Here is a 25,486-nt window from a genome sequence, read left to right on the forward strand (position 1 = left end):
TTGAATCATGTGAATTTGCTCTAAGCTGGAAAAATTGAGTTATGTCCAGCAGAGATAGCGGCGGGGCTGTGATAATGCAATAAAGCTATTAACATGCCAGAAATGCCCATGGACAGTAGGTTATTATTATTTTGAATTACACGCACCTTATTTCCATGAATGGCGTTGGGTACATTCAACAGAAAACTACACGCGCAGTTAGTTCCCAGCAGTCGGGAGACGTTTGCGTGTGGAAGCACTGTGGATAAAGTTCCTGCTGCTTAAACTGCTCTCAGATCTGTGGTGCAAATATTTTACTGCTACTTTATGTGTAGTTTGCACTGGGCTTATGGAGGTCACTGACACATATTTCCACCTACATTACAACCCTGGGTAAGAGGGTGAGGCCGGGAGACAAACGCCCCTCGCCCCCCTCACCCCACTCCACCCCATCCTCGCCCCGCCCCGCCCCTGCTTGTAAATGCGGGCACTTGTGATTGGACGGCGGCTCCTTGCTTTGAAATCCCTCCCTTCCCGTCTTTAGTATGTGGAAGAAGTGAGGTATTGTGAGGCTGCTGCAGTGGGAGAGAAACAGGCACACGGGAGGACTGTCGCACACTCTGTCCGTTGCGGGGATATTCCTTCAACTTACCCGTTATTTTGAAGAGCAGTGACTACTTGTGGTGTTTTTGTTTCCATCTTCTCCGACACTGGATAAGGAATATTTAGGAATAACTGACGGGTAATATTAAAGAGCCCCATAAAGGATGACATTTGGGCGATTTGTTCCTCTGTAGAGCCAGCTTTGGTCCGATACGAAGGACGCGCACAGCGCACTGCCCTGTGGATTACTGCACTCTCTTTTTTTAAAGTTCATCACCATGAAATGTGCTTCTAAATGAAAGTGAACCCCGCGTCCACCCGTTACATGCCTCCGTCCCTCTTTGCGCCCCGATCCAGATGAGAGATCTCCCCGGTGGACCTGAACCGCTTTTACGCAGCCAGTCCCCGGAACGCAGCGCCGCCAACGATCCACACCGGACAGGAGCGGAGAGACCGTCCGTTCCCACACCCACTCCTTGTCTTTCTCCCTCGGATCCCTCTCGCCAGGCTAAAAGGCTTCCTATCCGGATCGTAAAGATGTTGACGGCGCACAGCGGCCACTTGCTGCACCCGGAGTACCTCCAGCCTCTCACATCCGCGCCTGCCAGTATTGAAGTAAGTGGATAAGAAAAAAAAAAAGAAGAAGAAATTTAAGATATGTCTGCGGCACCAGATGTCGTTTTTGTCTTTTTCTTATTCTTCTTAATTTGAATGATTTCTTCTTAAATCCACGGGTGTAGGAGGGCAGGAATGTTATCCGACGAAAATGCCGTCTGCGCCATTTTACGCACGGCAGTTTTTTGGGGGCAAAATTAAAGACACCAGAGTTTATAAATACAAAATGACTGCAACTTACAGACTTTTTTTTTTTTTTTAAAAATCGCCACCTTAACACTACTTTGTTAATCGTTCCGTTTGTATTTATGGAATGTTTACGATGTTTTTCATTTTCTTTTCTTCGTTTTTTCCTAAACTTTGCTTCAACTTTTCACCCTCTGACGTCCTTTATTCATTTCACTGCAGAAAAATTAGAATATAATACCTCAGAATTTAAGGGTTTTTTATCTGTATGGGTTTTATGGTGTAATGTTTGATTGGCTTAATTTAAAAAAAAAAAAAGATCTTTCATCTATTGCTTTTGTTTTTGTTTTTCCTCAGCTGGATGCCAAGAAGAGTCCTTTGGCCCTGCTGGCACAGACCTGTTCTCAAATTGGTAAACCAGACCCCCCCTCTTCCTCCAAGTTGGCCTCCCTCTCCTCCGGTAGTCTGGGAGACAAGGAGCCCTCCAGCCGGTCATCCAAGCCCGGAGAACAGCACCAGTCCCTGGAGGACAAATCCAGCTTCAAGCCTTACTCCAAGTCATCAGGCGACTGCCGTAAGGATGTTCTGGTGACGAAGGGGCCTTCAGATAAAGCGTCTTTCAGGGTGCCAAATGGAAGCTCCGGTGGTGCTTCATGTCCATCTTTTCCTCCCCATTCACGGTCACCCGGCTCTAGTTCTCCTCCCCTGCACAGTCAGAGCCAGCCCCACAGACAAAGTCATTCCCCTTCCACACAGCCCCCACCACACTCGCAGGCTCCACACATGGACAGCAAACCTGGGAGCTCAGAGCCAGCCAGCTCGGACAGTAATAGCAACAATGCTGGTAAAAAAGACTCAGATGCAGCTAAGTCAGGCATGGATGGTGCACAGTTAGCCAACTCCAGCCACGTACGGGCCAGCGCCAACTCCAGCAACGCCAGCTCTGCAAGCAGCCCGCGGCCAGAGAGCAAGGCTGACCCGCAGGCCTCCTCACAGTCCAGTCTGGGCTCAGGGCACATCGCCCCAGTCTCCCCATTTAAACCAGGACACTCTGTCTTCCCCCTACCCCCTGCTTCTATGGGCTACCATGGTTCCATTGTCGGGGCTTATGCCGGCTACCCGTCCCAGTTTGTCCCTGGCTTGGACCCTACCAAATCTAGTTTGGGTTTAGGACTTTCAGGGAAGCACCCCAGCTCCAGCCCGCTCACTGGAGCCTCACCGCCATCTCTGATGCAGAGTTTATGTCGGGACCCTTACTGTCTGAGTTACCCCAATGCACCCCACCTAGGAGGCAGTAACTGCTCCACCTGCGTCCATGACCCTTCGAGCCTCAAGTCTGGTTTTCCCCTGGTTTACCCCTCACATCACCTTCACTCTCTACACTCTAGCTCCTTGTCCTCCAGCACGACCCCCTCTCTTTCCCACCCCCTCTACACGTATGGTTTCATGCTCCCTAACGAACCGCTGCCTCACGCCTGTAACTGGGTGTCTGTTGGGGGTCCCTGTGACAAGCGTTTTGCAACATCAGAGGAGCTGCTGGCCCACTTGCGTACCCACACAGCCCTGCCTGGTATGGTGGACACTAAGTTGTTGTCTGTCTATCCGTCATCGGTTTCATCGACAGCTTCCTGCCATCTCCACTTGCCCCCACCCAGCAGCCCGGGTACCCTGCCCAGTTCCTTCTCCCTGCGAGGCTCCCCTGGCTTGGGTCTGGCACGCTACCACCCCTACAGCAAATCCCACTTGCCTGGAGCCCCAGGACTTCCCATGCCATCCCTGCCCTCCTCCTCAGCCTACTACTCCCCCTATGCCCTCTACAGTCAGAGACTGGGCTCGGCCTCAGCCCTTGGATACCAGTGACATCCAAAACTGCATTGATGCCCACAGACTGCAGGCACCAGCTTGGGATTCTCCAGAGCAGCCCTCAAGATTGGGGTCATCACCAGTACAGGGCATCATGCCTGCTGGCCTGCCTGCCAGGAACACCACCTGTTAGCCTCAGGATTGCGACTGGTGCTCCAAAGGCAAAAGACTGATGGATCAACTGCAGCAGCAGAGAAAGAACAGACTTTGGTGATCCAAGACGGGTGGGAAGCAGAGCTTGAAATTGATAAAATTGTCTTGATTTTTTTGTTTTTCTCAATATCTCTTTCCTAGATCTTAAAAAGTCTGTATTTATTTTTCACTCAAGCGCTTGGTATTCAACTCTGGGGGGGGGGGGGTGGTTTGCTGTCCAAATGAATTGTTCTTAAGTATTCTAACTGAAAAGGAATGATTTAAGTATATTACCATTATGCCTATCATACACACAAAAAAAAAGTTGCACCATAATGAAGATGGATTGTGAGGTTTTATTCTGAGAACCTCTTTTTTAATTTTCTTTCCTTACTGCTGTTTTGTTTTCTTTTTTCCTCATCCTTCACTGCGTTATTCAGACTCTGGAGAATTGCATGTCTTTGAGAATTATCTTGAACAATGCCATTATTTTTATTTGTACATATGCAAAGATGTAATATTTTTTCAAGCTTACATGGGGTCAGCAAGCTACAGTCTCCCAAGCAAATGGTGCAGAGATGAAAAAAAACAAACAAACAATATACAAAGAAAAAAAAATCAATGATGGCTGTGCTATCCGACCAATAGGAGAAAGTCTTATTTTGTTAAATAAATGATACATGATTGCATTTCAACTTGTTTTTTTTCCTCTTTTCTATTCTATATATAGCACCATGAAGTATCTTTTTGTCTCGAGCATCAGAGGACACAGTAAATCTCGCCAGACTGCAGCACTGCACTTATCTAAGCCCATCTATCATACTGGCTCTCACAGCCGCGCTATATGTGGCTGTGTGTAATATTTCATGGCTCATATCAGTTGACAGGGCCGTCCTTAAGAGGACATGCCGGGTCACATTAGCCCTGTTAGCGAGTCTCTGAAGACTTTCATCCCACCTACTCTTCCCATCGCCCGCATTGCTTTTGTTGTTGCGGGTGCTGCGCTTAATTGCTGATTCTTGTTTGTGAGGCCTGGAAGCAGCCACCTCAGCAAAGAGGACGGCTGTGCCGGGTCACTGGGACTTCAATAATGACCTGAGGGAGACGTCGACCTGGGAGCTCCTCGCGCTCTGACGGATTGGCCTGAAACACAAAGGCCAGAGCTGACAATGGGAGGCGGTTAATAGAGAAATATTCATCAACGTGCTGACACCTCCCCTGAGGAGAGCCGGCTCTCTTGCAGGAACCGCAAACATGGAGGCCACTGTCCTGATGCGAAGAGCCATTTTCTGTGCTGTTTGGCTGCTGCCCCGTGGTTTACTGAAGTCAGCATTCTCCACTCAGAGCTGCTGGATGCTAATTTAAAGGGAAGGACTCGGTCTATCTTAAAGCCACACCACTGCCATTAGTGCTTCAGCCCTGATAATGTATCTGTGGCTCCACTCTATTTGGCTGACAGGGCGTAGGTGGCGCAGAGCGCCGAGGCTGCGGTCTCCAAGGTGGCTATTGACCCCGACTCCCAGACTCCTCCACTCTCGCGCTTCATTAGCACTCCAGACAGGGGAGAGGCAAGCACAGGTGTCACTTGACAGGACCATTAACAAAATGGATGACCCTCCCAAACCACATCCAGCCCCTGCCACACCAGCAAGGTCACGGCGCCCTGATCACCACTCTGGATAGCTCTTTGGGACAATATGCCTATTTTTCTCCTTTAGAAACCGGAGCCAGGCACTTGTCTGAGAGAGGACAGACTTACTTTCATGTTCTTGCTTTTCTTATGTCATTTATGAAGTAGTCTAGACAAAATAGGTCAAGGATGCAGTGTATTTCTTTTGGAACTTGCAGAGTTGTGGTGCTAGAGATGTAGTGGATTATGTTGCCCCCTAAAGTTGTGCAGGTGAAACACAGGTGAAAAATGAAGCGATCGTCACCATTTTCTTGCTTTTGATGCACATCTATGCAGCTGCTGGGATGCTGTTTTACAAACTATGCACAGAGACCTGGTTACACCGGCCTGAATCTGAAGATGATTCACACTTGGAGGTCACGCAGAGGGGAGAACTTTCAATCTTGTCGGGAGGGTGGTGGAATTAATTCCACCGTTGCCAGTTTACACTCGTTCATCAAATGCCTCACTATTCTCCCTATCCCGGCGCTCATCAATCTCCTACATCTATCTTCTCTCCCCCCACACACACTCTCACAGCTGAGTCAACACCCACACACTCCATTTATGTCGCCTCCGCAAGACTGTGTGCGTGTATGTGTGTGTGTGTGCGTGTGTGTGTGTATCCAGCACTGATCTTTTGTTCACAGAGTGCTTGCACAAATGTCCCTTTCACCAAAAATGGTGATTTTTTTAAATAAGGGTACAGTTGACGATGTTTTTCAGCATAACCAAATATCTCTGTTCTGAAACAAAATAGTGCATGCCTTTATACTCTGAGATATGTGCAGAGATGTGCACGTAAGCTCAAAATGATCATGTATGAATGAGTAATAACTCTTTCTTATGCCTGTCAGCACATGCACATATGTAAATGACTGTAAAAGCAACAAAAACAAAAAAAAATCAACATTTAAATTTCGTCACACTAAAAATAATGAAATGAAGCGACTTTGGGAATGTTTTTAAGATTTAAATTTGTAAAAAAAAAGAACTGAGTTAATTTATTTCTTCTGAAACACTATCTGACTCTGGTGGGTTGAGTGTATCTTTACTGTGGTACTCCACAGTAAAAATATAGCAATTTTCCAAGTAATTTAATCTGTTTTTAAAGTAAATATGACAAATATAAATTTATTCTGCTGAATTTCTGCTCTGCTTAATCTTTGTTGAGCTTGAATAAAAATAATACTTTTCTTGTTTTTCCAAAGAGTGCAACTCAGTCCTCCATAGACTCCAATGTAGAAATGTCTGTCTTTACAGCATTAAAAAGCAGACTGCAGCCTGGTTAAGACAAAAAATATTCCAGTTAGTGAACTGGAGCCCATGTTTGTCACAGTTGTACTTGTAGGAGTATTTTAATTGGGTCTATCCATATGTCATATCAGCACTTGCAGTGTGGTACGGACTTTTCAAGAAGTGAAATTATAGTGTTTTATTAGTTTGCTACTTAGGACTAATTAGCAAGTATGTACAGTTTATGGATGCCATTTGCTAACCAAGCTAGCCAGTATTAGCTGCAATCTTAGCACTCCACCCTTTCATCCAAATGAATGAAAGGCGGTCACCTATGGTTCTAAATTAATTGATAAATAGAAAATTTAATTACAATGGCAAGTTTAAAAATGTGTTCTGAAAAAAGAGTCATCGGGGGCCCATGTCCATCTTTTATATACAGTATATGTGGTCTGGGTATATCTTAACTGTTACCCCAAAGGAAGAACTACAACACTTCCCCAAATAATTCAGTATCTTATAAAATAAAACAATTATAAAGTTATTCTGTACCCTCCAAAATCTCTGTATTTCACTTGAAAAATCAATGCTCTGATTTTATAATGATTTCTCAGAAAATGATTTCTTGCTGTAAAGCTGACTGACAACACTGATGTCGCACTCTTTTTTATCCTAACATATGATCAGAGACAGGAGTGAGCCTTGTTACACGTTGTTCTTTAAACTCATACGATATCAAAAAAATTGAAAACAAATGCTGATGTTTTCATTCAGTGTAGGACTGAAAGTGCTTCTAGTCATAAGGACAGCTGTGTTCAGCACAGTAATGTGCACCAATGAGAGTAATCACAGTAGTAGTAGTAGGTAGTATCAGCGGAGGTGGTGCTGGTGATGGAGGGCACTAATATTTTCCTCTCTGTGCGTCAGTGCAGAGTGCCACTGTGAGGTCCTGAGCAGCGGCTGACAGGCTCGGTGATTAATGACGACAGGGTGTGGAGCTGCTCTTCAATTAGACGCCAGCTCTACCCCGGCTCACCGTCTCTGCTGACAGCCAGGACAGAGAGAGAGAGAGAGAGAGAGAGAGAGAGAAGGGTTTTTCAGTCTCTCTCTCTCGTTCTCACTGTGTCTTCAGAACAAAACATTAACCTCAACTCCATGACTACCACCTCTGTGTTTAACATCAGGACACAATACAGAGCCTTCGGCATCCAACAGTGACCGCAGTGTTAAAGCAACCCAGATGGCGTGAACACATCCCTCATCAGGGCCTGTCACACAATCTCTGTTTTATTTCTCCACATAAGCCCTGTGACTGACTCCTCTACATGCCTGTTTCGATTCCGCTCTCATTCACGTCTGCAGCCAGCCATGCTGAAATGCTCTACGTGGAAAAAATAAAAGCCATATTAAAGACTTCCAGGTTGGTTTGCAGGGCGAAAGGTGGTTGGAACAAGTTCCTCCCACACCCCCAAGTGCAATCATGTGCACTTAATCAGAGGAAATAAACCTTTTGACAAATAAAATGCATGTGGACAATATATAGATTTAGTTGGGTGGGTCTTGGCCATCTCTCTTGGAAATGTCATGTGTTTTTGTGGACAATAGCACAAAGACACTGGGCTACAATACAGAGTCCTGTCTCATAAAAAATTTAATTCCCATTCAAATAAATGGCAGATTTTCCCAATTATAGTCTTGGAACTCCAATTGTAGGACTAAAAGACTAAGACTCCAATTTTTCAGAAGAGGCTTTATCCGGAAGAGAAATCCGTGAAACCTTTTGAAGAATTAAGCAACAAAATAAGTGTAATATCCAAGGATACAAGGTTTTTAAAAACCCTATTTAGGACAAAGTCAGGCAACTTTTTAAACACGTTTTGTCAGCTTCGAGTTGGATTCTATTCATGTGGTAGTGATGTCCTGGTCACCACCAAGATTAAATTTAAATGCGATAGTATTTCCAAATAACTGCCTTAATAAATGCCTGGAAGGATTTCAAGATGTCAGCTCAACGTGGGACATGTTTCTAGAAGGACCTTAATTCTTCATTGCATAGATTCAAGACGATGCTAGAAATGCAGCTCAGAGATTTTGCTTCACACCGACATCACAGCATCCGATTTGTCGGCTTCACATCCATGATGTGAAACTCGTCTTCCCCCACATCTCAAATGCACAATACTGGATTGAGTACAGTGAACTCATTGTCATGTTCAAGAAATTATTTTGAGATGATTTGAGCTGTAATTGGATACACGGTGGTCATAAAGACACGGCCAACAACAATATTCAGGAGGACTGTGGAGTTTAAATGATGCTCGGTTGGGGTGAAGGGGCTGAAAGTATGCAAAGAAAGCATCCTCCATAATATTACACCACCAACAACAACCCGAACTGTTCATACCTGGTGTGGTCTTCTGCTTCCTTGGCCCATCAGCTTCAAGCTTCGATATGTCGTGCCTTCAGAGATGCTTTTCGGCATATGTTGGTTGTAACCAGTGTTTATTTGAGTTACTGTTGCCTTCCTATCAGCTCAAAGGAGTCTGGCCATTCTCTGACAGCAGCAAGGCATTTTTGAGCAGATAAGAGCCACTCAGTGTATATTTTCTCTTTCTGGACATGTGAAGCCTGTAGATGGATCTGTGGGAAAATCCCTATAAATCAGCAGTTTTTAAATACCCAGAGTAGCCACATTCAGAGTCACTTAGATCACCTTTCTTATATGTTTATATGTCTAAATGCTTGTCTGTAACAGCGGTTCTCAGTTCAGTGGTACCTACCCAAAAACTCTTCAATTTTTTAAAGTAATTTTCACATTTACACAGCCAAAGTTTATATAAAACTTGTGAGTTATTGGATGCAAAGTATTAACAGTCAACACAAATGAAATGTAATACATAACTAAAAATGTGCTGAACCTGAACGAATTGTACAATATGTATTGTAACTTGATCATTTGTACAATTCATTTTGGGGTTGAGTTATTTATTGATTAGTGACAAAGAGAGGCTGTCAGCTCAGCTGTATAGCTGCAGATAGAGAAATAGTGCTCTCGGTTTGATTTCCATCCAGCCCTGACCTTGGAGAGCCTCACTTGGCCTCGACGTGGAAAGCTGCCCGGAGCTGCTGCGGTCTACAAAGTTCTCGTGGTGAGAGCGAGCACCGTTAATAGACATACCCTCCCTAACCACCAGTGGAGAAATGAACGTTTCAATTACAGTACGGTGCTCTGCTAATAGCGCTTGAACCGTGCGTCCAGCTGGATTCCATTTGCCGCCACGCTGGGAGATCGCTGCAAAGATGTCACGGCCGTTCAGAAACGAACGTGCCTTGGCGGAGAGCGAGCAGCTGCTGACGATCAGGATTCATGCTCGGACTGACAACTTGGGTATTCCTTCCACTTTGGGACGGCCTGTGGTCATAATGTGCTCGGTGTCAGCATTGTGGGTCTAATTTCTGTTTTATGTCTCCATTTCATATTTCATGGCCCTTCCTGCTGCTTACTTTTTTTCTTTCTTTCTTTCTTTCTTTGCAGGATTAGAATCTTTAATAAGAGGTTAGGTGAACTGGAATTAATTCATCACAAATTGTCTGTGTGAGTGTATGTCTAAATGTGTTTGCCATAGCTGGGTGTGCCAAGGTCTCTCTTCGGTCACTTAACACACGCGCAATGTTTGTTAGCTGACTGTCAGTTGAGTTGGACTTCAGCTGCCAGCTCCAAACACTGTGTCTGTGTGCATCACTCAGCTGTGTGTTGTTCAGACACCACTGCAGAAATATGCATTATTCCACCTGTCAACACACTGTAGTATGCAGCTGCACACACACACACACACACACACACACACACACACACACACACACACACACACACACACACACACACACACAGGTTTGCTGTATACATTACACATCTGTATATATTACATATAATTTAATACATGTGAGCTATTCTCAGCCTGTGTAACAATGCATTAAAGCGATGAATCATTAGGCATATTGGATGCATAAATAACGGTTATTTAAAGTGGAAATGACAACTGCTAATGAAATCCTTTTGTTTGGGTACTGCTCATGTCCTCTGTGCCAGAGTTGATATCTATCATTGTGAGAATGCTATCTTCCCTTTTGCTAAGAGAGAAGACGCCATTCAAGTTTCATTTTCTGTCAGGGACAAAGCAGTCAAAAGACACCGAGGCACAGGCATAGTATATTATTCAAAAAACAGCTTGTAATCTACTCAAAAACCAAGAAGACATAATTACAAAATAAGCTGGTGCATAAATCAGCTAAACAGAATACTACCCAACAAATCAAGATCTAACTCAACAAACGAAACTTTTTTTTAGCGTCTCCTTTATTCGTTATGGGTCACCACAGCAGATGTTTGATTTGGCACAGGTTTTTACAACTACAACATGCCCTTCCTCAGAGTGTTTGTTAGGCAAACGTGTGAACCACTACACTACAAGAAGAGGCTACACCAGAAACCTCCTTGTGATCACTTTGGTCACTATTAGATTCCCCTGACTTGCCAGAAAATATTCGCTAAACAACCCCAAAGCAGTAATGGAAATTAAAATAGAGTAACACAATCCGCTTGGTGTCAAAGTAGAAGTTGTGCCTAACTGACACACTTCAAAAGGCTCAACTTTTACTTTGAAGGTGAACCAGAAGGAGTAGCATTTGCCATCAAGTCAGCGACTTCCATACAAACTACAAGTAATTGTAGAATAAAGAACAGCACTGCTTACCTCTTTGCAACCATTTTTACCACATTGCCAGTGACTGACCTTTAGGCCTGTTTGACTCTAAGGGAAAATGTATGTTCTCCAACAAGTTGTGAGTGGCTGTAAAGGTTGCTGGCAGTCACTGCGAAATTGAGCCCCATTCATGCAGGGGGCTTTAGCAATCAGTGACCCCATGGTAATCACCAGTTGCTAAAGTAAAATATTTTTATGTTATGTTTACATCTGGTTAGCAAGTGTTTGCTGGAGGTTTGCATGCTGTCACTGGAGTGAAATTCATTGCAAAGTGATATATGGGACAACACCAAAACACTTCTTTGATTGCTAGCAGGTTGCCAACAGTTTGCGTGGAGGTTGTCAACTTGTCTGCAAACACAGCTCACCAAGTGGTAGTGAATCTGTAAAGAGCGCGATAGAAGCTGGAAGTTGCACCATTTGAAACATGTTGACTTCAGCAGTAAGGCACAACTTTTACTTTAACAATGAACAATCTCTATTGAACTTCTTCAAGGTCCATAACTGCTCAGAATAAATGGCACGTTTTTGGAGATAAGTTGGATTCTTCCAGACAACCTACAAGAAACATCAGCAATCTGCTCGAGACCAAAGTACTTACAAAGCAGTTTTTGGTCCTCTGCTTGAGACACATTTCACTTGGCAATCACTTGTCAACAGTTCAGGAGATAAACATTTCACCTAGCAACCGCACACTGCAAGTGGGTCGCCGACCAGTCTCTGGAACTGTGTGAGTGAGGCTTTAATCAGCAAACAGGTGACATAAACTAAGTGGAAAAACTTGAATAGTAATTCATGACAAAGTTACGTATGTGTGGATATGGCAGTCACACTCACTTTCTGCTTCACTTCCCATGTCTCCCTAAGCTGCTGCACTTGAAGCTCTGAGACCCTGGACAGGCCTGGCCCAGAGTGAAACGGGTCCCCTGATTTCTTTACATTAATTAGCTGTGCTGTCAAAGATGTTGGAGAGGATGTGCCCAGACATTTGAACACTGAGATTTGGTTAAAATAGTGAAAATTGAAAACCTTTGTCCTGAAGTCATTGAAAAAATGTCTACAAATAGACAACTAAAGTTGGTGAAGAATTTTTTAAACAGAAATCTTTCTGTTGAACACTTCCTCAGATTTGTTGAAACCATCTTATTCTGAGGTAGCAACGCTAACCACAGCACCATCGTGCTGTTTAAGCATGTGGGAGTAGGGTTGGGCCATATCACACCGTTCACGGTAATACCGGTATAATGTTGGGCAACGAGAAGAAAATGAAATATCGCGATAGAATATGGGTAAAACGCACATGCGCAGTGCCTTTGTTTTCATACGCACATGGAGGAAAAAGCATGGCGGCGACGGAGAATGAGACGGGTGAAAGCGGATCGTTGAATGAAACAGATGAACCAGAATTGGTTTGTGAAAATGCAGCAACTTCAGTGGTGTGGAACTGGTTTAGCTTTCGTCCGTCAGATACACAACAAAGCACTATTTTTGGTAGAGCATGCTAGCGGGCCGTCGTTATTACCGTGTTTCTTGGAAAATGCGGCACACTTAAAATCAATCCTTTGATTTTTCTGAAAATCGACAGTGCCCCTTATAATCCCGTGTGCCTTATGTATGAATTCTGGTTGTGTTTACTGACCTCGAAACAATTTTATGTGGTACACGGCGCTCGAAAATCTGTCAAATGTTTTAGTACGACTTTGCTAAGCTACGAAGCCGCACCGCTTGATGGATTGTCGGAGCATTACAGCTATCATAGGCAGGAGCCTCGCGGAGTGATAGGTACTGTGCTTCAACATAGTATTACCGTATTGTGTGTGTATAACCTCTTTTTAAGTTTTGTGGATATTATACATGGTTATGCTGAGGATATGTCGGCCAATTTCCACTGGAAATGCCTTTTGGTTAAACTGTCAGCAAGGAATTTGCATTTGCACTGTTAAATTTTTATATTACTTTAATGCACATAAAAACAGCTGCTTGTTTAAGTGAAAATACACTGATGGGTTGGGGTTTTTTTTTTTGCAGGAGTTGTAAAGTATTTTGTCTACTGTCAATTATATCGTCAGTCATATCGTTATCACAAATTTTCAAATGTATATCGTGATAAATATTTTTGGTCATATCGCCCTGCTCTATGTGGGAACTCACTCACCTCACTATGCAACACCGAATGAGACAAAACTCTATAAGAGACATTACTTACAGCCAGGTATGGAATAAACACCTTTTTTATGTATTAAAAAAGTTGCTGTTGGTAGTAGGACTTTTGAAGCTGCACCTAGCTGTGATTTAGATGTACAGTAAACTGTCACATTTAACAGTTTAGCTGAAATCAGGCTAAAAGTTAGCCTGATTTCAGCTTTGAGACTTATGTGTACATTTAAGGCATGTTTTTAGACCTCTAATAAAACTGCTCAATGGTTAAACATCAAGTGGTGAATGGTCAAAATGAGGTTGAATTCAGGTCACTGTAATAGCCTGAAAAGACAACTCTTCTCCACTCACCCTTGAACCAAATTGTGACAACAGACAGTATTAAAAAGTGGATACAGCTTCTGGGTCTGAAAAGTGAAACCAAAGCAGAAGGGGCTTAACCCTGTATTATTTTTATAGGCCGGCAGGCAGTGACTCATGCAGTTGCAAAAATACGTTCAGTTGTGAAGTATTCTGTGGGGAAATCAGCCCTCGGCTCCTTTGCTCTTTCACCTCAGTAAACACTTTCCTGACAACTTTATGGTCTCTGTCGCTAGTGTCGGGTCAAACTGAATAAAACATGACGTTTGTTTTGTGAAATGTTGATCATTATTGGGGCGTCACGGTCCGGGTGTGCGGATGGAATTTTCCATCAGGCTCCTGAGTCTACGCGGTATCCGCCCCTGGGCAGGGCCATCTCCTCCTCTGCAGTTCCACACACCTGGAGCTGATCGCAGCCAATCGGGTCAGAGTGATTTAAGCCTCACGTTGACGTTCATTCACCACCAGTTCGTCATCAACTCATGTTGGTAGCGGCGCAGATGCTTCAAGCTCTCTTTGTGAATACTCCGCGCACCTTGTTTTCTTGTGCCACAGTTCCTGGACTCACCACGACTCAAATCTCAAGCTTAAGCTCCTCTTTCGGATTCAGGATACCTTACCGACATCTTCAGTGGAAATCACTCAGTGCCTTGTCTGCCCTCCTGCCACCGCATACCATCAGGAACCTCCGGGAACTCAGGTCAGCCATCCCTACACCATCCTGCTCACTCCGGATTCACGTCACCCCTCCTCTCACCGCTTACTCTCTCCACCTGCAAGTAAGAAAACCATGCATTATACTCACCATCTTCAGTGCGCTTCTCCACTACCTCCCTAATTCAGTTGTCCTCTCTCCTCAGTGTGACTGCTTAACCGCCACATTCCAGTCTACACCTCCGGCCCAATTACCCTCCTCTCAATCCACGTCCACCTAGCCACGTTAACTAGGCCTCGCAACTCAAGTTCTGTGTTTTATTGCCTCTGCCCTTATCACGTTTGAAGTTTTGTGTTTAACCAATAAATGCTGCAATAATTTCCGCTGTCTGTGTTCTGGGTTCCTGCACTTGAGTCCAGTTTTTGTACCAACCTTTCGGTTTTGTGACATGGGGTCGGAAACCAGGTTTATCCAGGGTATGCTCATTTTCTAACGACTTCTCAATCGCAAGTCACTAGCAAGCCTACCAGGTATAAGCTACAAAACAACATCGATGGGTGTCTGGTGCTTTGGAGGTAAAAGGTGCATTCATGATTTTGTCTCACTGGGACATAACTGACTCAAAATTACACAATACACAGCAAATTATGCAATTTCAAACCCTATTTTTAGAAAATTAAAAGTAAATTCAGTTTTTTTTTTAATAGCCACTTGCCTTTGTGTTGTGTATAAAGATGGACCTGTTCGTTTCAACCTGTCAGTGCTCAGATCGTCTCCAGTCACACGCCGTGCGTCACACTTCCACTTCACGTGTCACTGTATTTATTTTTTTACTTGTGACAAATCTTTACACACGATGGTTTGTGTTAGCAGCTGTACGCCATCCATGACTTCTCTGTGTTTGATTTAGCAGGACTGTAACAGTGCGAGAGTGTGCGCTCGCATACACAAGTTTATATAAGCAGAGGCCTTGTGGTTTGTTGAGCCAGGGTGAAAAAACCCAAACTGTTTTCCACAGGGCAGCGTGATTATTTTTACTTTTTTCAGAGGACCCTTTTTTGATGTAAGAGACCCCTCCCTCACCTCTACAATCCCTCCTCTACCTTCCCCTCTTCTAATAGCAAGTTATCCACATACCTATGAGTGCGCTTGGGGCAAAAAAATAAGAAAGAAAACGGGGATGGGGTATGGGAGGGGAGGGAGAGCCGGAGAGAGGGCGGTAAGGGAAACAGAGCTGATTATCCAAATACAGTCATTAAAGGGGAAATGTGTTTTTCAAGCTGTCAAGATGATTAATGGGCGAGAGCAGATCCTCACAAATGCTCTTGTTTAGTCTAACTGGCAGACACGATCCTGCCCATTGATTTATGGCAGGCCTGCTGTGTGAGACCATAGTGAGGTTAGAGGGTGTATGTGCTTAAGTCGCAGTGTATGTGAGTTTGTGCGGGTATTTGTGTGCACGCACATATGCATATGTGTGGTGGCTGTAGAGGGAGAAAAGGGTGCTTTTGGTCCATATGGCCAGAGGAGCGAGGAGGGATCAGAGCACACAGGAGAGCAGTGAGCAAATTCACCTCATCAGATTTCGCCCTGTGCACTGACGAATCAACACAAAACAGAGAAGGCGAGCTGAGGTTGTTGGTTTTTTTAACCTACATTAGGGCTTCATGATTGAACATCAACAGCAGGATCGATGTTACATCCAGAATGAATCAAACAGCTGTCCAGAAGTACTTAGACTTTCATCTGTCACTTGCCAATATCCCTACCCACAGATGAGACTTGAACAGAATAAGAAATATTTCTCCCATTGCTCTGCTGTAACTGATTTTATCTGATGTTTCTTTGCTCTGTGTTGTTGATAATATTACCTAACAGAGTCTGAGTCAGTCAGAATTAAGAGGACAGTGGCGTGACATGTTTTTAATACAGATATTTGCTTTCTAGCTGAGAAATACACAAGAAGATCAATACTACTGTCATATACTATATCTGTGACATGAATGTGAAGGTAGAGCCAGCAATGTTTTCTAGGAGTTTGATGAAAAAACAGAAACAGGATTTCCTGGAACTATGAGTAAGCAGCTTGCTACTTTTAGGGCATTTATGAACATGTCTAGATATTATCTGTCTGATGTATGTAACAGATGTTAAGTGACCTTGAACTATGACAAAATGTGCAAATCAAGAACACAGCCTCATTTCAAAAAGCACCAAGCAGGGTAAAGAACATGCAACACCCTTAAGCCAGTGCATAAGTACGAAAAACTGTACTTCTTTAAATGGCTGGCTACAAAATCTTGTCAGAATATTTAATTTTACATTAAAAATAAACAGTTTGAAGCCTGGAATAAAAACAATTTGGGCCTCTATGGCTAATTTTTTCCTTTGGTGCAGGTGATAAATAGCTTGTAGAGTTTTAGCAAATTTAATGTTTAATAATGTATTAAGACTGTTCTTTTGTTCAGTTTTTCTCGCAAATAGGCCTACGTTTTCTTATTATATTATTTTTCAATATTCAAATTAAGAATCTTTGTTAATTACATTGATTCGGAGGTGCAACTTGCTAGCTAGCCAACTGTAGCACTAATTTGCTAGCTAACCAGTACCTTGAGGCGACTGTTGTTGTGATTTGGCGCTATATAAATAAAATTGAATTGAATTAACTGAGATTTCCCCATCATTTTGGCCAACCAAGGTCATGTCAAATGGCCAAAACAGGTCAAAATGCCAAATATAATGTGAAAAAATACTAGCAACATAACTTGGTATAGAAAATGGCATGCTAATTATATCTCATGTCCTTGTAGCAGGCAGTCTAGAAGCTTAGCTTAGCAATTAGCTTAGCATTGACTCAGGAAACTGGGAATTAGGTAGACTCGCTCTATCTGCAGGGGACAGAAAGTGACAGTTTGTTCTGTATGAGCTACACAAACACCATGTAACCTGTTAAATAGCCCGCTTTAGAGCTGCTGATAGCAGACAAAGCTAGACTACCCATTTCTCCTTGTTTTAGGTGCCAACATCTGAGCTAACTAACCAACTTCAGACTATAACCTTTAAACAGTGTAAAGAAAACAAGCCTGCATCTCTCTTCTCACTCAACTTTCAGCAAAGTAGAATAATGTGTGAAACTTTTCCTAAGCTGAAAGAAAGAGTGGTTGCTACAGGAATTGCACTGGATGTAAGGGCGTCGATTCTAGCTCAAGTGAGCAGACAGGCTGAGTGAAGTTTTAATTTCTGTGGAATTTCCGGTCTCTTAATGACAACCAAAAACATTCAGTCCGAGCTTAACAAACTTTCCTTCACTTGCCCAAACCTGTTAGCTGACATTTTTCACCTGACTAACAAAATGACGTGTCTGCTGTTGCTGGTAGCGGTGCATAGTATTCCCATGAGTTGTCAGGGGAAATATGTATCTGACAAAAGATACTTTGTTACCATATTTTTTTTCTGCCCACACTCTTGTACTGGATGGTTTACAAGTTTTCCACTTAGTTTATGTCATGTCCTCCATTCCGAGTATCATTTAAAAACCAAACCTTATTCATGCAAATGGTTATAGACCCCACGTGGATTACATCTAATATTCATTAATGAAATGTTTCACATGTTGGTTTGAACTCTTGCTTTTAGATTAAACCTCATGGTTTAAGGACATATTATTGTTCTTATTTTTCTAACAAAAAACTTTTCTAGGTATGAATTAAATTAATTTCTGAGAATACTTATCTGGCAAAGAAAGGCATGCACATAGAAACCGAAACTTCACTGATAATGTTTTTCACAGAAAAATATCAGGATCACATATCAGGATCTCCCACATTCTCTCTCTGGCTACTGAAAACAAGAAAAGAAATGTGTCTTTTCTAACAAAAACTTTTCTAGGAATGATTCATGTTAATTTCTGAGAGTACCTGGGAAAGAAAGGCACATCCAGTACAAAGAAACCGAAACTTCACTGTGGAAATGTTTTTCAAGGAAAGAGGTATCAGCATGTCCCACATTGTTTCTCTGACAAGTAAAAAACAAGAAAAAAGTATCTTTAAAAAAATGAATGTGAATTCATTCTTGTGTTTCCTGCCACAAGTTGGTGTTGCTCTCCAGTGCTCCAGAAAAAAGAACTCCGTTCCGTTAAACATGGTACATAAAAAAGGTTTAAGTTTTTTTGCTTTTAGTATCTTGTTGCTGCTGCAACAAAGTCATAAATGATGTTTCCTCTCATTGCATCGGAATAAATGAGGCCTTCAAATGATTTCAAAACAAACTCCATGAATTTATTACAAATACTTACTGACCCAGCTCTGATGGAAAGTCCCAGCACACTTGTCCCCTGAAGGTGAATACGTCACTGCTTAGCGGTGCAGGCTGGTCCAGATGGATGGCTAGCAGCTGTTGGCCTACAACCTCTTGCCTCAGCACAACCATTAGGCCTATCTGTCTGCAATTTCCTCATTCTTCCTCAGTTCCCTCTGAAGTCCACTGTGATCGCTTTCCCACACCCCCACAGCTCAGCTACGCACCACACTGTACGTACACTGCAGCATCGTTTGCCCTGAGCAGAGTCGAGCACATTCACAGGACCAATTACCCTGTCCACCCACACATTCACGCACACACACAGGCACGCATGCACACAATAGCACACAAGACCTCTAATAAATTTCACCATGAAGCAAAAGCAGAGAGACACCCATGAGGAGGACGTTAAAAGGAAAAATTTAAAACCAGGGGAAGATTAATGTAGCCCTGCAGAGAGGGGGCCAATTGTGTAATATTGTGCCAGGACATCCTCTGAGTCTCTGAAGCACCACAAAGAGCCGGATATCCCAAACTTTCACACGATAATAGGTACAGATGGTGCTGAGAGGAGGGAAAAGGAAAGGAGGATGAAGATGGATCTTCAAACCTTTAAAGGTAAATCACAACTTATTGGTGTCAAGACATTTGTGTTAGCTTCCAAATAGAGGAGGATGCAACAGATGGGTGGAATTTGCTATAATAAATATTATAATAACACCAATGAGTGGCATTTATTTATGTGACAAAAAGGTGACTTCTTGTAACAAACCCACAGAAAATTAGCTGCTTCCCAGCTGCTGTTGATCTACAGCGACTTCAAATTCATTGTTTCCTGACTGTCAACTTCACTGTTCTGTCTCACCAACATCATCGGGCACAGCAGGCAGCTGTTTTCAGGAGAAAAAAAAAGAGAGAGAGAATATTTAGCTGTTGCAGAATCCAATATTTTTTTCATAGGTTATAACAGAAAAACTGAGACTGAAAAGAGCCTGGACTTATATCAACATGAGGCTCGAAACTACATTTAGAAGGTTGGGACAATTTAATTCAGTTCAGTTCAACTATATTTATATCGAACCGAATCACAACAACAGTTGCCTCAAGGTGCTTTATATTGTCAACTAAAGGCCCCAGAGTAATACAGATAAAAACACAATCAGACAACTCCCTATGGCCAAGACTTGGTGGTAGTGGAAAGGAAAAACTCCCTTTTAACAGGAAGAAACCTTTTAACAGGCTCAGGGAGGGGCGGCCATCTGTTACACTGGAGGTGGAGGTGGTGGCAGTGGTGGGGGGTGGGCACATATTAATAGTAACTAATGAAGTTATTTAATGTGATCATATTTAGCCTTAAGGTAGAAATGAACCATTGTCAGCTAAAAGCAGTGCTGCCTAAGTCAACCAGCAGGGGGCGACGGACCAGGAAACCTATGTTGATGTTATTAAATACAACATGATGTTAATATTTATCTTATGTAAAAGTCACAGAGGAAGATGTAGCAGGTATTGCAAGTCGCTATCATATCAGTGCATTATCTCTGGTTTTAGAAAAATAGAGATGGCGTTAGTGAAAATGCACAACTCAAGACTCCCCAGTGAGACGTCACCAGCCAATAAGAAATATCACAGAGGATATGTCTTTTATATGGTCTGTTGAGTGTCCATAATTCACATTGATGCTGAAGATACTGAAGATACTAACACATTTGTCATGTCAACTTAAGCATATTTTTTTAGGTATTTAAGACATTCTGAAGACTGACGCATCACAGAGACGACTCATTGGGGTTCATAGTTTGTGAATTTCACCCAATGTTTTTTAAAAATTGGAATAACCGTAAGATTGCAGTGAGCAGACATAACTAAGATGGTGCCAAAATGCAACCTGAGCTGACCTGCAATGTGTTAGAGCCAGATAAGTGCTCTTAGTTTTTGGTACAAATATGCAGCTCTGGAATAAAGAAAGAAGAGTGTAGGAGTTTGAAGAAGGAGTCCAACAAAGTATTTAGCTCAGCTGTGAGCTCACTCTCTGCGCTTCTGCATTTATACTCACTTGCTTCACACACTTTAATGTGTGTATAAATGTTGCTGAGTTTATAGCAGCTGCACACTCAGCAACACTAAGCCTCATAAATGTGTTTGTGTTTGGAATATAAGTGTATGTGTCAAAGATCAGTGATTAATGACCTACAGCCCTGCTTTCTTCAACTTCCTTCCTTTCCAAGCATGTCACACAAATCAGCACTATCACCACACGTCACCATAAGTGACGGCAGCAGGCGGCTGTTGCAGCTCCCGCTTGACCTCACGGTAATAGGAAAACCATAACATCCTTGTCATGTGAAAGCGCTCGTTTTAAGCCAGATTTGGAGTCTTTGCACATTAGTAGCCCCATTACAAAATCAGTAAGCTGTTCTTTTCAGCTGTTGTTTGATAGACTAAAAATGCAGTGTTAACTGCTTTCGTAATAAGAAAATATTTGGTAATATTCTTTGCAAGTATTATTGGTACTGTGATAGCGTGGACACTGACATCCAGGCCAGGTTGCAGCCTGTTTTTTATCCGGTGAGAGCTGGGATATGTCTCCCCACCCCCACAACCTTAAAGTGGACAAAAAATAGATGGATTGGCTTGGATGATGTTCCACTCAACTTACAGTGTTTGTAAGATGCACTTTTTCAGTTTCTCTGTAATTCTTTAACACAGAGAGAAACTAGGTTTAGTGTTGCAGAGAACACATCGATCAGCTACCACATTAAAACCACTGACAGGAGGATAATGTGCTCCATCACATTGCAGAAACTGCTTAGGAATGGTTGGGGGAACACCGAGGCATTGACCCGGTCTCTGAACCCCCCCAGATCCCAATCCGATCAGGCATCCGTGAAATGGTCTGGAACAAACGTGATCCACAGGACCCAAAGGATCCATTGCCAACATCCTGGTGCCGGACAAGGACAACCCTGGAGGTCCTGTGGTCAGAGCTGTTTTGGCTGCAGTGACCTAGGCAGGTGGTTTTAATGCTTCAGCAAATGGGTGTAAGTTCCTTGCCATTATTTACCCTTTCCTACCTTAAGAAAAAAAAATTACCACTCACATATCTGTCTATTAAAGCAACTATAATCAATTCAAAGCAAAAGAAAAGAAATAAAGGTAAATTAACAGATGTAATTTGAGAGACATTGCTGGAGCAATAAACTGCAGCTCTATACATCTTAAGTACCCTTTAGTTTTTAGAGGCATAAAGACAATTTCATCTATCAAATGCCTTTCGTCAAGGTCATAATGGTACATATCCACTTAAGTCATAGTTAAATAAACCTCTTGAAATGAGAAACAAACAGTAGTCTGCCTTGTTAAGCCTACTGTTTGCTTGAGCCACACCTCTGGACTGACCTCCACCATATGCTGATTTTACGTCATTACTCACAGCATGGTAAACTGCTGTTAGACTGTGCTGTTATAGTGTAAACTATTTGTTCTGAATGTTGCTTTGTAACTGCTGGATGTGTAAATCTGTATAGGTTACTTTTAAGTCTGTTTAAAAGTGGGATGATAAGTCAAATAAAATTATTTCAGGTTTAAATTTGAAGCTACAGCTAGCTGGTGGTTAGCCAGCTTAGCATAAAGACTGCAAATAGGGAAAACCGCTCCTCTGATTCTATTTGAAGCTTTAAAAAGTTAGCTACCCTAAAGTTCATTCACGAACAGATTATCTAATATTTTTGCCGTCTGCACAAAGTCAAAAGAGAACAAGTTTTGGCTTTACTTTTGACTGGTTGAGTTTATCTTTCAGGATCAAATTTTCTGTCTATGCTAAGCTAAACTAATCGCCTGCTGACTCTTGTTCTATATTTGGCGGGATGAGAGTGCTATCGATCTTCTCGACTTACACTTGGCAAGAGAGCAAGTCAGTCGATTTCCCTAAATGTTGCTGTGGATAGAAAAACAAGGGTCAGTTTATAATTTTAGCTGATATGGAAACAATAATTAGCCAGCATGTTTAGTAAAACCTCTACCAGTCCAGCTTAAACTGTGCTGGTGTTTCACACAGGCTCAGTACCCACATCTCATCCATCAAAGAGTCACAGATTTTTCCAAATCCCTACCTGTCAAACACGCTTATGTATGGAAAGGCAAAGAAAACGTGCTGCAAAAAGCAAGTGCGTGAGCATGCAGGCTGTCCCGGGCTGTCTGCTGACGTGCTGCAATGTGTTGCAAGCGTGTGTGACAGAAAGAAGGGGGTGAACGGGAGATAAAGAAAGAAAAGTAACAACAAAGAAAGAGCAGGAAGGGCGAGGGAAAGAAGGATAAAAAAGGGGGGGAAAGAATGAGCATTGGAAAAAAGAAAGAAAGAGGGAGGGAGAAGAAAGAAAAGGGAACAGCAGAAAAAACAGAAAATAAGCAAGTCTTGCATGTGTGGTGGTTCCCAGCCCTGTCAGGGCCCTGTCAGCCTGTGATTTATGGCACCGAGACTGGGAGCAGTCTTCGCTGCCAGCTCAGTATTGTTACAACTGACAGCTAATGAGGCCGGACGGGCTTTCAAGCACAGCACTTAACAGAGGCCTCCATCTTCACGAGTCACAAGCTCGCCTCTTTCTTTTTCTCTCTTTCTTTCTCGGTCCCATTTATTTCTTCTTCTGGGGTGGCAGCAGCGTGGCGAGTTACCACAAGACTTCTGGGGGTGCGGGGAGAAAATAAGGGAGTCCGACAGAGATATATGGGTGGCACTCTGTTACTGCCGCACTTCCACTCTCTTCATCCTGCATGCTATTAAGCCAGAGGCTCAGCTCATATAAATGAGGGAGAGAGGGGAGAGATCCAGCCACTACACACTGCGTTGCACTTCTCCTCTCACTCCGAAATACCTCCCTCTGAAATGACCCCGCCGTGCTGCCTCGAGTCTGACGTCTCTCTTCTCCGACTACCTGTGTGTGTGTGCGAGCGAGTGTGATCTGCATGAAGGTAGCTGAACTTTGCAGCCTCAGCTGCGGTGTCTTTTACCTTCCCTGGGCTGGGCTGCCTGGACCTCGTTCTATAATCACTACCAGAGTCTCTGGCAGAGCTCTCCTCCCCTCACTCCCCTCCACCTCCTCCCTCGGCCCCTGGTTTCTTGTCAGTCGTGATTAATGGCACTAGGGCCCCGGCGCGGCTTACACTGCCAGTTCCAGCGATGTTCCCTTGATACTTAATGAACTCTGACAAACTTCTTTTCCCTTGCTCTGTTGTTCCCTTTACCCTCCACCACCCCGCCCCTCTCTGTTTAAAATGCACAACACAGAGCTGCCACTGCGGCACCTTGGGGTTAGCTCTAGTCCTGTGCAAATTTCTCAGTAGGCCAACGTCTAAAAATAAAGCACCACAACCATTAAAGTGTCAAGACCTCTAGCTGTGTACAACCGCTAGTGGGTTGTTGGTGATTAAAGATTAACTGATGTTTCTTTTCTAATTGCCCCCTATTTCATTTTTGTTATTAGACCTAAGACTTTCGTTTGGTTGGGTTTTTCCATGGTCAGCCTTATCTGTTTCACCTTAATTGCAAATCTGCTGCGAGCCAGCAGGGACTGCCTGTGAAATGTTCAAATCTGGGCAAGCTGAAGTAGCAGGAAAATGAAGCCTTCTGCATGGTATCCTCAGGGGAAATGAAGCAGTGCTCTTCCGATGGTCTCTGTCGCCACCTGCTGTTTACTTAAAGAAAGTGAAGCTTTGCACTTGTGAGCTTTTGCCTGCATTTCTAATTCACAAAGTTGGATCAAATGCTATGTGGGCTCGTTAGTACGAGTTCCACCTCATAAACTGAACTCGGGCTGATGCAGCACTGCAACAGGCAATGGCAACAACTGCACGGAGAGTAAAAATAGAGCCATCAGCGGCATTCGATACGTTATGATTTTGTCAACAGACCCAGCCAGCATTATTAGGTTTACAGTGGAAGCATCAAACATGGCGCATGAAGGCCTGAACTGGTCTTACAGTAGGTCAAGTGTTGCCCTCTGGATGGCTTTGCAAAGCATAAAATTTGCTGTGGAGTGAGTGAAGATGAGTTATGTACTTTTAAAAGCTGTACATGTTAAGGTTTTGTGCTTTTAAACATCAGCTGTGAAATGCAGCGCACGTGAAACAAGAAGCACCAAAGCCAGTATTCACTTTGAATGGAACTATTATGTTTTGCATCTATTCATAGAAATCTATAGTGCAGTAAAAAAAAAAAAAAACCCACCCATTTTGTGGTCAACTTGAAAGAAACGCAGCTGTGTAACATCAAAAAGGGTCAGAGGTCAAATGCGACATAATTTTTTAATGCAAACTATAATGTGATATTCAGAATCTCCATAAACCAGCATCATTTTATCAGTGTTCCCAATAGAAACAAAGGCACCAGAATTTTAATCATAATCTAAGGTCATAATAATACATATTTGACCTTCAAGAAGAGGTCAGAGGTTCAAAGTAATGTGATATTTAGAATCCCCATGTATCATTCCCTGTATTGGGAATAAGGCTTTGTGCTTCTTTATGGATTTGGGGTTTTGTGATGTCTTAAGTTTTTGTGAGAATCCTACACTCTTGTTTGTCTCTCTTTACAAATGAATATGTACGCTAGTTTTCTTAGCATATCCTTTGTAGTCTCAGTTTATCTTCTGGCCCTTCCTGGGTCTGGAATATTTAATTTTGTGATTTCTTTGTTTCCCTCAGTTAGGCCCCCTTGTAGGTCTGGTCTGTGTTTTGTCTCTGTGTGCATCTGTCTCTGTGTCAAGTCTGCATATCCTAGTCGCAATCTTAGTATTAATAATGTTTCCTGTTTTATTGTGATCCTCTCTTGTCTACTGTGTGTTCTGTCGGGCCTAACTTTCCCATCTCGTTATTGATGATTTGATCCCGCTGTGTTTCCCATGTGTCTCCACTTCCCCATAATCACCCTCCTGTCTCAGTCTCCCCTGTCTTTTGGCGGAGTGAGTTGTTTGG

The 25,486-nt window shown here is 43.1% G+C and overlaps 1 protein-coding gene across 1 annotated transcript; it reads left to right on the top strand.

Moving 5' to 3' along the window:
* The first annotated feature begins 565 nt into the window (after positions 1-565).
* znf703 (zinc finger protein 703) lies at positions 566-3,574 on the top strand. The gene is made up of 2 exons (XM_063489769.1): positions 566-1,197; positions 1,741-3,574. Exons 1-2 carry the CDS (start codon positions 940-942, stop codon positions 3,241-3,243), a joined length of 1,761 nt encoding a protein of 586 aa, XP_063345839.1. The 5' UTR covers positions 566-939; the 3' UTR covers positions 3,244-3,574.
* Positions 3,575-25,486: the final 21,912 nt, after the last annotated feature.

This window comes from Pelmatolapia mariae, linkage group LG12 (genome assembly GCF_036321145.2).
Source record: "Pelmatolapia mariae isolate MD_Pm_ZW linkage group LG12, Pm_UMD_F_2, whole genome shotgun sequence".
NCBI lineage: Eukaryota > Metazoa > Chordata > Actinopteri > Cichliformes > Cichlidae > Pelmatolapia > Pelmatolapia mariae.

Coding starts and splice junctions, on each gene's coding strand:
- znf703 (XM_063489769.1), top strand. CDS start 940: ATGAGAGATCTCCCCGGTGGACCTGAACCGCTTTTACGCAGCCAGTCC. Junction 1,198..1,740: donor CCGCGCCTGCCAGTATTGAA/GTAAGTGGATAA, acceptor GTTTTTCCTCAG/CTGGATGCCAAGAAGAGTCC.